The sequence below is a fragment of the Leptopilina boulardi genome, unplaced genomic scaffold, assembly GCF_019393585.1.
Source record: "Leptopilina boulardi isolate dan_hultmark-lab unplaced genomic scaffold, ZJU_Lbou_2.1 LbouV2_30, whole genome shotgun sequence".
In the NCBI taxonomy this organism is placed as follows: Eukaryota; Metazoa; Arthropoda; class Insecta; order Hymenoptera; family Figitidae; genus Leptopilina; species Leptopilina boulardi.
The window spans coordinates 519,029-532,736 of record NW_026137863.1 but is presented as its reverse complement, the minus strand read 5'-3'; the positions used below and the strand labels follow the sequence as shown (position 1 = coordinate 532,736).

Genomic DNA, 13,708 nt, shown 5'->3' with positions numbered 1-13,708 from the left:
GCTTGGCAGTAGTTTGAAGATTTAACCAAAAAAGTTATTATCGAGAAAAGAACTGAAAATTTTTATTAGATTCGAAAAAAAAATTTTACTTTTTGGAGGAAAAAAGTTTTTATGAAAATATTAGAATGTGGTGAGGATTCGATAAAAAAAAAAATATCGCGGGTCGAGCTCCACGGGTTGGGCCATGCAACAGAACATTGCAAATATTTGTCAAACGAATCAACGATAATAATAATAATAATAATAATTATAACGAGTGGACAATATATCTTGCGAAGAGACTGCGGAACGTAGCAAGGTTCCCTTGTAACAGTTCAGCCAACCAAATAGCTGTGACGAGCTAAAAAAACATAGTTAGTAAGGCCGCCAGTGTGTATATTCACGGCTGTATAATAATACAGTACCAACATATATATATTTGTGTATATATATATATACGATTTTAAAACTTTTTTATATATATATATATACACATATACATTTTTCTCTATTCTCACCGTGCAGGTTCTTTTTATCATGAAATCTAAAGTCAATTTACGAAGTAATATCAAGTTCCATTTGCTGAGGCAAATGTAGATTTTTTTCTCTGTATATATCACATAACCTGCATGGGAAATAGATGCAGGAAAAATGAGGGATAGGATTGGAAATATATATATATATATGGAAAAGTTTTCAACTATGATTTGATTGGTTTTTATTGTATTCAGTTTTTTTTTTTTTTGTTATAAAAAAAAAATTGAGGGGAAAAATATTAATGATTTTGATGTATGAGAGAAAAATCGAAGGTACGATATACGAAGAGTTTTTATAGTTTAAAAAATGAGAATTCACAGAAAATTAAAAGGCATTAAAAGCAACGCTTATTATTTTAATCCAATTTTGCTTATTTTAATCCATTTTTGTATTAAAATAAGCAAAAATTGGATTAAAATAATAAGCGTTGCTTTTAATGCCTTTGAATTTTCTGTGTTATTCATAAGTTTTTTTTTGTCGAATTTTTGCGGTATAAAGAAAATATTTTATTAAAATTAAAATTTTAATCCCTTTCTTTTGTTGAAAAAATATTTCGATACTTGAGAGATAGGCTTTTAATATCAAGTTTTTGTTATGCTCTCACAAACCAAAATCAGTCTATATAGAAAGTTTATATAACTAAAGCCATTAAGAGTTGATCAAACAATTAACTACCTCTCCTTTCAGGAGTACGAGTAGGTCCGAAGATTCATGAGTTTCATACAACACGCCTTCTCTCTTTAAATGAAGTAAATCGATAAGATGAATGACGTATTAATTATCGTACATTCTTTTACTATTTTTTTTTATATTATAGCAATATAATAATTGAAGTTTATTGACTTAATTTAAAGACTGAGTAGGAATATTGGAATGTTATTTTATTATTATTTTTTTTTTTTGATCGAGACAATAAAAAAGTAATTGAAAAAAAATAAATTATATTTATCGTTAGTATAAATTAATTTTAACTTTTAATCAGTTGAAATAATTGTATTTTATTAGATGAAATTACAATTTAATTGAAGGTATATTGTTATATATGTCTCAATTTCAATTAGTTCGATTATTTGCCGATTAACATGAAAATTAATTGTATACCAATTGAATTTATTGTGATGTCAATTAAAATTTATTAAAAAAAAAAAAAATTAAAAATAATAATAACAATAATAAATTTTTACTATTTTTACAATTTTTACCTTAATTAAAAATTTCAATTTATTTATTTATTTATTTTAATAAGTTGACGAAACAAGTCCAATCAATATAGTAGTATTTTATATTTATAAATAATAATTAAAAAAAAAATTGTAAATTTTTATTTAAATAAAAATTAATTTAAACATTTAAATACATTTAAATAAAAAAAAAAAATAATAAACATTATAACAAAACTATTAAATTAAAATTATTAAAAAAATTAATTCACAATTTTTCTTTTTGTTAATTCAATCATTTTGTTTAATAAAATATTTATTTGTAATAACAATTAAACAAATATTAAAATATTATTAAATAAATAAAAGATGGTTAATTTAAATTTAAAAAATAACATTATGTATTTTGCAACACCTAAAGAAATATTTTATTTGAACCAAATATAATATATTTGAGTTAAATAAACGTATATATTTGTCTCACAGCTTACTATTTCATTTATTTGGCGTAAATAAATTTCTTCATTTAAATCAAATTAAAAAATTTGTTTGAATCAAGTAAATATTTATTAAGCTGTCAGACAAATATACAATTTTTTGGTGTGTATAATAATAACATTGATACAATAATAATAATAATAATAAACAAATAATAATAATAATAATAATAATAACAACGTAATAACAATAATAATAATAATAATAATAATAATAATAATAATAATAATAATAATAATAAATATAAAAATAAAAATGATAATAATATTAAAAAATAAATAAATAATGATTATTATAGTAATAAGAAGAACAATAAGATTAACAACAATAAAACAATAGTGAAATGTTAATATAACAATGAGAAAAATAAATAAGTGATTATTGTAAAATTGTAAAATTCTATATAATAATTATTGCAATAAGAATAAAAAAATAGCAGTGATAATTAAATAACATTTCAGTATTCCCATATTTATATCGTACCTTCTGAAAATGGAAAATGAATTTTTTTTAGAATATGAAAAGATTGGATAAGATGTGTGATTAATTATATAGTGTTTTTGCAAGAGAGCGTGATATTAGAGAAAAAGAAGAAAAAAAACAATTGCAGGAGCGTGAACAAATTTGTTTGTTTGTATTTTTTTTTTTTTTGTTTTTTTTTTGTTTTTTTTTTTTGTATGAATAAGTGCACTGTACCATCAAGACCTCGGACACGGAACTGATGCTGAGGACATACATGGTGACGCCAACCTCCACGGGTGGACCTGCAATCAATAAGATCAACCGCCTTGGTTGATTTGATTTTCATCTTGGTGTGTAAGTGTGTGTGTGGCCACTTAACCGAGAAGACAATATAACTTCATTATAAAGAGAATCCGCGTGGCTGCACATATATATATTCGAAATTCATTTTTTTTAAATTTCTTTGGTTTTTTTAAATTCTTTTTTGTGTGCGCCACACGGATATTTTTAGAAAAAAAAAAATTGAACACATATATAATTAAATAATGTGCGTTGAAGAGAGCCACGTGTACGGAACCAAATCAACAGGACTCGTCGGCCATGTTGTCTGTCAAGCTCGAAGAATCTTCTAGATTTGGAAATTATATATATTTATATTTATATATAATATAACAAATCACGCAGTAAAGTGACGTTGCCTTAATAGCTAAACGACGACATATTTTCGTCTTCTTTTTTTTTTGTAAATTTTATTTTTTAAACGAAAAAAAGAAAATTTAACTGTTACCCGTGTAGAAATTTACTTTTCTTATTTTAGTATACAATTTTACAATTTATTGAGTTGAAATAGAATAAAATTGACAGCAAAAAAAAAAAATTTCCCTGATATTTTCTGTTTGTCGATTATGATTTTTATTATGTTGAAATAATATTAATAATATATAATATTATATAATATATTATATTTATAATATTAATATTCTCTTATTATTATTTAATTAGAATTTTGGAATTATTTTTATTGAATTATATTTTATTATTATTAATGTTATTCAACTACTATTTTGTATTTAAATATTTATATCTTAACTAAAATCGACTTTTACTACTGTTTTTTTAATACGAAATTTACTATGTCTGACTAAATATTGACTTACACTACTGACAGAATTCCAGAAAATTTTAAGAAAGTAGAACAAAATATTGACTTGTACTACTAAAAATTCAAAAATTATACAATGTCTGACTAAAACTAACTTGTACTACTAGTTTTTAATACAAAATTTATTATGACTGACGAAATATTGACTTGCACCACTGACAAAATTAAATTTATTTTAGGAAATCCGACTAAAATCGACGCTTACTACTGGTTTTTATTACAAAATATACTATGTCTGACTAAATATTGACTTATACTACTAGCGAAATTGCAGAAAATTTTAAGAAAGTAGAACAAAATATTGACTTGTACTACTGATAAAATTAGAAACGTTTAGAGAAGTCTGACTAAAATTGACTTGAACTACTATTTTTAATATACGAAATTTACTCTGGCTGACTAAATATTGACTTGTACTACTAAAAATTCAAAAAAATTTACAATGTCTGACGAAAACTGACTTGTACTACTAGTTTTTAATAGGAAATTTATTCTGTCTGACGAAATATTGACTTGTACCACTGACGAAATTAAATAAATTTTAGAAAGTCCGACTAAAATCGACGCTTACTACTGGTTTTTATTACAAAATATACTATGTCTGACTAAATATTGACTTATACTACTAGCGAAATTGCAGAAAATTTTAAGAAAGTAAAACAAAATATTGACTTGTACTACTGATAAAATTAGAAACGTTTAGAGAAGTCTGACTAAAATTGACTTATACTACTGTTTTTTAATACGAAATTTAATATGCCTGACTAAATATTGACATGTACTACTAAAAATTCAAAAATTTTACAATTTCTGACTAAAACAGACTTGTACTACTAGTTTTTAATACGAAATTTATTATGTCTGACGAAATATTGACTTGTACTACTTAAAATTACAAAAAATTAAAAATTCTGACTAAATATATAATTAATTTTACTATACAATGATTTTTTCACTTCTGTTTAATTTGTTCTAACTTGATAAAATGACAACGAAAAAACAGTTTTCATAGTGTTTGATCTGACAAAAACGTTACAGAAAATATCACGGCTTCGAAAATCAATTTTCTTGTTTAATTTTAATTTTTTTGTTTTCCTCCGCGAATCCCCTATATATGCGAGATTTTGACGAGATTTTTTATTTCGATAAAATCCTATTAAAATTTCTTCACGGGTATACAGTTGATTTCTATTTTTTTTTCTATTTTTTCCGCGAATTTTTTTTTTTTTTGCATCCTTGAGAATTTTTTTTTTCTGATCGACTCGCCTTTTTTTTCTCTTTTATATCGTTTCGAAAGTAGTAGTCAATTTTTTTTGTTAGTTATATAGTAATTATTCAAAAAAAAAAGTTCCCGCGGATAGGTCGAAGTATTTCTCATTGTCAGTGAACAAATCATCACAGGACTCGCTCGCTTTAACAACTGTATATATACAGAGTGATTTTTATGTTTCAGAGCCTCTGAAAATTTATTTTTTTTTATCCCACTTTTGTTGTTTAAAAAAACGAAAAATTGGAATTAAAAAAAAATTTTAGGGGGTCCAAAACATAAAAATCATCCTATTTTTTTTTTACGAAAAAAAGACGCTATTTTAACGCGAAAATCAGTTTATCAGTGATGGCAGCGGTCAACCTATTTCAGCACAGCCGCGCGGCATATATAGAATCTAATGGAGGGTTTTGAGGGGGGTGTGTGGGGGGGAAGGGGGATTTATATTTTTGTTTGTGTATCGAGAGAGGTCGGATTCACCGTCTATTGCAATATTGGTCGAAATATTTTTGATGTACTTTTATTTATTTTTTTCTCTTTCGAAACAAAAAAATAAAGTATATAAATGTAAAAAAAGTGTCTGTGGGTGTGTGTGGTTTTAACGAACTGATCGTCATATTGCGTGGGTTTATGGATTTTGGTTTGTTATCTCACTAACCGAATGCCACCATTTTGTGCTGTGGAAAATGAAATGCAAATTTTCATTGGTTCATTAGTTGGTTGGACGCGGGAGAAAGAAAGAAAGAGAGAGATAGAAATAGAGGCACTTTTGTTTTTCACTATACCATTCCTAGAATTTTTTTTTTCGGTATCGAACTCTTTCAATTTGCATATTTCATTCGTATACTAAAGAACAAATATTCTTCTGTATATTTTTTTTGCGGTTTTCTGTTTTTCTATTGAAAAAGTAAAAGATAATTATTTTATTTTAATATTTTCCCGGCAGTACTGTTTTTTTTAATGCGGAATTTATTATGTCTGACTGAAACCGATTTGTACTACTGTTTTTTAAATAGGAAATTTATTATGTCCGACTAAAACCGATTTGTACTACTTTTTTCATGCGGAATTTATTACGTCTGACTAAAACCGTTTTTACTACTGATTTTTAATACGAAATTTGTTATGTCTGACTAAATATTGAGTAATACTACTGCCAAAATAAGAAAAAAATTAAAAGTCGAACTAATTGTTGATTTGGACTACTGATTTTTTAATACGAAATTTAATGTCTGACAAAAACCGATTTGTACTACTGATTTTTAATACGAAATTTGTTATGTTTGACTAAAACCGTTTTGTACTACTGTTTTTGGCTGACTAAATATTGACTTATACTACTGCCAAAATTTAAGTTTTTAAAAGTCTGACTAAAAGTTGACTTGTACTACTAATAAAATCATATGAATATAAAATGTCTGACTAAACATTGACTTGTACTACTGAAAAAATAGGAAATTTTCTTTTTAAGAAGTCAAACTAAATATTGACTTATACTACTGTTTTTTAAATAGGACATTTATTATGTCCGACTAAAACCGATTTGTACTACTGTTTTTTAAATAGGAAATTTATTATGTCTGACTAAAACTGTTTTTACTACTGATTTTTAATACGAAATTTGTTATGTCTGACTAAATGTTGAGTAATACTACTGCCAAAATAAGAAAAAAAATTAAAAGTCGAACTAATTGTTGATTTGGACTACCGATTTTTTAATATGAAATTTAATGTCTGACTAAAACTGATTTGGACTACTGATTTTTTAGTACGAAATTTACTATATCTGACTAAAATTGATTTGTGCTACTGTTTTTTGTCAGACTAAAAATTAAATTATACTACTGCCAAAATTGCAAAAAAAATTTAGGAAGTAAAACAAATTATTGACTTGTACTACTGATAAAATTAGAAACCGTTTTCAGAAGTCTGACTATAATTAACTTTTACTACTGATTTTTATTTTAATACGAAATTTACTATGTCTGACTACATATTGACTTGTACTATGGATAAAAAATTTAAGTTTCGAAAAGTTTGACTAAAAGTTGACTTGTACTACTAATAAAATCATATGAATATAATATGTCTGACTAAACATTGACTTGTACTACTAAAAAATTAGAAAATTTTCTTTTTAAGAAGTCAAACTAAATATTGACTTATACTACTGGTTTTTTAAATACAAAATTCATTATGTTTGACTAAATATGGACTATTACTACTTAAAATAATGACAAAAAAATTTTAAGAAAAAAAAAATAATTTTAAGAAAATTAAAAGTTAATTTATTATTTCCAAAATAGAAAAATTATTTCCGATAAAGGAGAATCGTAAAAATTGGTTTTTATTTTCGTAAATAAAACCATAAGATTTTTACGACGAGATCAAATTGAAGTTTCATGAAAGAATTTCTAGTATTTTAGCTGTATTAAATGCCACATTCGTTCTTATGGCAGAAATAATATGGTGAAAAACAAGTTTATAAAAAAAAAAAAAAAAAATGACGATCAGTGCGTGAAACAGAGAGAATTGTGTAAATTTTATTGTTTTGGAAAATTAGCAAAAGAAATTTAATAATTTTTTTTACCTTGGGAATAATTCAGATTTATATTTTCGTTTTTTTTGTATTTTTCCATCTCAGATTGTTAATAATTTGGAAATTTGCGCGTTTTTTTTTATTTGTGAGAAATAAAATTTATTTTTTGTGACTGGTGTGTGATTGTGTGTATAAAAAAATATATATATATATGTGTGTGTGTATATATAGCTGAATGAATAGCGATAAAACGCATGCCGGTGACAAATGACACAGATCCTCTAGAGCTCGCTAAGAAAGACGTAACACAAGAGAAAAAAAAATGTTTGAGAAAAAAAAAAAATACTCTCACACAGGACGAGATCCAGAAAAATTGGATTTTTGTAAAGAATTTTTTTTTTATATATAGATTTCAAGAATTTTTTTTTCATTTATTTATTTAAAAAAAAGATCTCGTCCTGGTGTGGTGATCTGTGATCCACGAAGTTTATTGTAATTGTTGAAAATTAATTATATTATAAATAATTAGTTATAAAAATAATTATTAAAATAATTAAAAAAATAATTATTAAAATAATTATTGAAATAATTATAAAAATAATAATTAATAATAATTATAAATTATTAAATTATAATTATTATAATTATTAAAAATAATTATTAATAATAATTATTTATAGACAAATGATTCGTTGAAAAAGAAAAATGAAAAAAAAAACCCGAAATTAAATTGAGAATTTTTTTTTTTATTTTCACAATTTGAATATACATATATATATGTAGTTGAGAGAGACAGACGTAAAAAGTTAGGTAGAAACAATCGGTCACTTGTTAGTGAAATTTAATCGATAAACACACTCGTCCGGAAATTAAAGTGTTTACCACAAGTAGAATAAAGTTGCTTGCTCCGTTTGGATCACGGACCATGCTCACTCGAGAGAGACAGATATAGAATAACAATGGTGTTTGTTTTTGTATTTGTATGTGTGTGTGTGTGTGTGTCCAAAAGTTTCCAGTTTGCCTGGACACAGAGAGTGAGAGAGATAATATAATAAAATTTTCATTAATCCAAAGCGTTTACAATTGTATATATCATCATTAGCATCATTCAAAAATAGAATAACTCTCTCTCTCTCTCTGTCTCTGTTTTCAATAGAATTAATTTTATTTATTGCTTTTTTTATAATTTCTCTCTAGGCAAGAATTTTTTTTTGTAAGAGTACCATCATGTGTTGGTTTATATATATATAAATATAGAGAAAAAAAACATGCGTTCGTCATAAAAAAAAATAATAGTGTCTCACTCATTGGGCTGTGACTTATACACGATGCTACTCCTACATTCTATGTATATATGCAATTTGTGTATTTATATTTTTTGTATATATGCAAGTGTATGTGTGTAATTGCCGTTAAATTTTGGAAATTTTTAATTCGCGCGAATTTTTTTTTTTGATAAAAGACCTTTCGTAAAATTCGGTTTTTGGAACGAAACAATTATTGAAACTGTATATAATATGGTGAATAGAATGTGGAATATATATATATATATATATATATATATATAGGAACCACTGTATATATCTTTGAAGTGAACACGTTTTCCCTTTACTCTGGACATTGTCATTCTTGGCATGGTAATTAAGAGCGATATTATCGCGTCTTAGAAAATTTGAACCACCTGGCAATTTGTGCGAAATTTCAGACTATTGTCGTCTATGACAGAAGCAGATTAAACACCAAAAGGGACACACTCTCTCTCTCTCTTGGACGTTGCATCTTGCTCTTATCTTCCCTCTCACTCTCTCTCTCTCTCGAGGGGGTTCGTTTCAAGTGTCAAAATTTCTTGCTACTAAGAGCAATTAACCCTTTTGGATGAGGAGAGGATTTAGTCCTTTTTGTGTGTTGTATACATCTGCTTCTTTGATATTTAAATTTTTATTCTTAATTTTTATCCGTTTCGAAAATTTCCAATGCTTACAAAAAAAATTAGGAGACAAAAAAACGAGACAAAAAAAATTTAAGAGACAGTCGAACTAAATATTGATTTGTACTACTGATAAAATTAATTTTTTTTAAAAGAAGTCTGACTAGAATTGACACGAACTACTTTTTTTAGTACGAAATTTACTATGCCTGACTAAATATTGACTTGTACTACTAAAAATTCAAAAATTTTACAATGTCTGACTAAAACTGACTTGTACTACTAGTTTTTAATATGAAATTTATTATGTCTGATGAAATATTTACTTGTACCACTGACGAAATTAAATGAATTTTAGAAAGTCCGACTAAAATCGACGCTTACTACTGGTTTTTATTACAAAATATACTATGTCTGACTAAATATTGACTTATACTACTAGCAAAATTACAGAAAATTTTAAGAAAGTAAAACATAATATTGAATATAAAAAGTCTGACTAAATATTGACTTGTACTACTGAAGAAATTAGGAATTTTTTTTAGGAAGTCGAACTAAATATTGACTTATACTACTGGTTCTAAAATACGCAATTTATTATATCTGACTAAATATTGACTTATACTAGTGACGAAATTAAAAAAAATTTTAGGGAGTCTGACTAAAACTGACGTGTACTACGGGTTTTTAAATGCAAAATTCACTATGTCTGACTGAATATTAACTTATACTACTAAAAAAATTGCAGAATATTTTAAGAAACTGAAACAAAATATTGACAAGTACTACTAATAAAATTGGAAATTTTTTTTTTGAAATGTCTGACTAAATCCGACTTGTACTACTGTTTTCTTTAAATAAAAATTTTATTGTCTGACTAAATATTGACTTATACTACTGCGACAATTTCAATAAATTTGAAAAAAATCGAACTTAATATTGACTTGTACTACTGTGAAAAAATTTTTGTTAAGAAAGTTGTTTTAAATATTGGTTTATACTACTGATAAAATCATTAAAAATTTTTTTTAAGAAATTCAAACAAAAACATTGACTTGTACTACGTGTTTGGTCTTTTATACAAAAATTCATTAGGACTGACTTAATATTGACTTGTACTACTGACAAAATTAGAAAAACAATTTAGATAAAGTCAAACTAAATATTGACTTGTACTACTTGTTTTTCAAATATGCGAATCATTAGGACTGACTAAATATTGACTTATACTACTGACAAAATCACAGAAAATTATAAAGTATTAAAATAAGCGTTGCAGCTTATTTTAATGCCTTTTAATTTTCTGTGATAAAAAAAGAGAAAGTAGAACTAAATATTTATTTGTACTACTTGTTTTATAATTACGAAATTTATTAAGTCTGATTAAATACTGATATTTACTACTAGTTTCTAAAACACAAATCATAATGTCTGACTAAATATTGATTTGTACTACTGGTTTTTTATTACGAAATTCATTAGTCCTACAAAATATTGATTTGTACTACTGATAAAATTTTAAAAAAAAGTTTTAACAAGTCTAACTAAAACCGAATTTTACTACTTGTTTTTTAATACGAAATTAATTATGCCTGACTAACTATTGACTTTTTCTACTATTTTTTTAAATTTCTGGTTATATATTATATTTATTAAATGATGTTCATTTAAAGACAAAAGTTTGATTTTATGTATTTGATTGATTGTTATAGATTATCGATATATTTTTTATTATCGATTATTATAGATTGTTGAGGGCAATTATAGTCTGTAATTGCACAAAGCGTCAGGTTACGTTTCAAATACATTCCCAACACGATGATTCATATATATATATATATAGCCTATAATGCTATTAGTTGTATCAATCATCTCGTTAGTAAGCTTGATAAGTGATCAGCCATTTAACTCAGATGACCAATAGATTTTATGGGGATGAAGTTTAGATTAAATCAACATGTTTCATCTAATATACACACTAAAATATACATTTTCCCGCAGTGCAAATAATAATTTGCGGCTTACCATATATTGTTAAAATTAAATTATATCAAAACTTTCCTGCGGTGATATTAAATTATATATCTCAAAATAGTTGTTGCGTTCCATTGCCCGGCTAGTACGAAAGTTCTTTTTTCCAAAATAGAGTTGTTAAATTGATATATTACAACAGGTATTTAATTATTTCAATTACTTACAATTACGTAAATTACGTAAAATTACGTAAAATCACGTAAAATTACGTAAAATCACGTAAAATTACGTAAAATTACGTAAAATCACGTAAAATCACGTAAAATCACGTAAAATTACGTAAAAATGCGTAAAAATACGTAAACTTACATAAATTACGCAAAATTACGTATTTAAAAATTATGATTTTTTTTTTGAATCAATTTGACAACTCTTTTGTTTAGATGTTCTAATTATTATTATTGGTGTTGGTGTATATTAGAAATTAGGCAGTATTTGTTTATATAAGGGTCGCACTAAAAAATGATTTGCTATAAGGTTTGGTAGAGGTTATGTTTGTGATTTGACGATCGGAATGATTGCATTTTTAATAAATATATATATGTATATATATTTATATATTTATAAACTGATTATATAAAAAATTTGATTTAGCGGGAATGACTGCGTAAGACCTAAATAATACCATTTGCACTTCGGATAGGGAGCTGATACTCAAGACGTACATGGTGACGCCCACCTCCACAGGAGGACCTGAAATGAAGGTTACTTCACTAAGTCGGTCTTTACGACCGATTCTACTTTCATCGTCAGTACTACTTTTACAAAAAAAATATAACCAAAAAAAAAAAAATAAATAAATAAATAAATAAATAAATACTCGCTCCCAATCGTATTTGTTTATTTTCGCGAGCCGAATTATTCTCACAGCGTAATTACGATATCCACAATTTCCAATTTTTTTACAAAAAAGGTTATTTCTAAGAATTTTATTTCTTAATTTTTAATTAGAATTTTATTTCTAATTACCCGTGTTGAAATTGCCCTATCAGGGACCTGTCACGGCCCTAGTAGGGAATAGCCACACCTGATAAGGTCCAAATCAGGGCGAGTAGAAAATGTGGATTTTCTTAATTAGGGCAACAATAGGTGCGGCGTTTCATTCCCTAATAGGGCAGCCTAATCTGGCCCCGGTGTGGGCCCTGGCAAAATTTCTGTACGGTTATAATCCCGAGCAGAAATGTTGTCAGGGCCCAGATCGGGGCCGGATTAGGCTGCCCTATTAGGGAATGAAACGCCGTTCCTGATGTGGCCCTAATTAGGAAATTCACATTTTCTGATCGCTCTACTTTGGTCCCGATTAGATGTGGCGTTTCGTTCCCTACTAGTCGTGCAGAAATTTTGCCAGGGCCCAGATCGGGGCCGGATTAGTCTGCCCTATTAGGGAATGAAACGCCGCGTCTGTTGTGCCCCTGATTAGGAATTCCCCCTTTTTTAGTCGCCCTGATTTGACCCTGATCAGGTGTGGCGTTTCATTTCCTACTAACCGTGAAGAAATTTTGCCAGGGCTCAGATCGGGGCCGGATTAGGCTGCCCTATTAGGGAATGAAACGCCGAACCTAATGTTACCCTAATTAGGAAATCCACATTTTCTACTCGCTCTACTTTGGCCCTGATTAGATGTGGCGTTTCGTTCCCTACTAGTCGTGCAGATGTTTTGTCAGGGCCCAGATCGGGGCCGGATTAGACTGCCCTATTAGGGAATGAAACGCCGTGCCTGATGTGGCCCTGATTAGGAATTCCACCTTTTCTAGTCGCTCTGATTTGGCCCTGATCAGCGTTTCATTCCGTACTAGGGCCCTGATAGGGAAATTTCTACTAGGGCCCTGGTAGGGAAATTTCTACACAGGATTTTTTTTCTAATTCTATAATAAAACCCGTGCAGAAATTCGCCAACCTGGCCCTGATCTGGTTGAAATAGGGAACCCGACCGGGGCCAAACCAGGCCCTGATCGGGCCCCGGTTTTAATCGGGCTGAAGTAGGGTTTTTTTCTGTGGCCCCGATTCCCAGTTTTATGCGAATTTGAAGCTTCCCGACTTGGGCCCTGCCAGGGCCCTTTCAAAATTTCTGCACGGTAAGCATAGAAGTAGTTGAAAATGATAGAAATTGTGTAGGACATTTTACGCTGACTCGCATCGTTGT

At 27.4% G+C, this 13,708-nt stretch overlaps 1 protein-coding gene across 6 annotated transcripts in view; it reads right to left on the bottom strand.

Annotated features, from left to right (window-relative positions):
- Positions 1 to 13,708, bottom strand: part of LOC127282388 (gamma-aminobutyric acid receptor subunit beta) — a 155,668-nt gene that overhangs the window by 71,444 nt on the left and 70,516 nt on the right. For 4 of the 6 annotated variants that reach the window (XM_051306587.1, XM_051306590.1, XM_051306589.1 and 1 more), the window contains exon 3: positions 12,191 to 12,258. In XM_051306587.1, coding sequence (XP_051162544.1) covers positions 12,191 to 12,258 — 68 coding nt within the window. Of the gene's footprint in view, positions 1 to 2,870; positions 2,939 to 12,190; positions 12,259 to 13,708 lie in introns of all 6 variants that reach the window. The other 2 variants (XM_051306588.1, XM_051306592.1) reach the window with 1 other exon arrangement.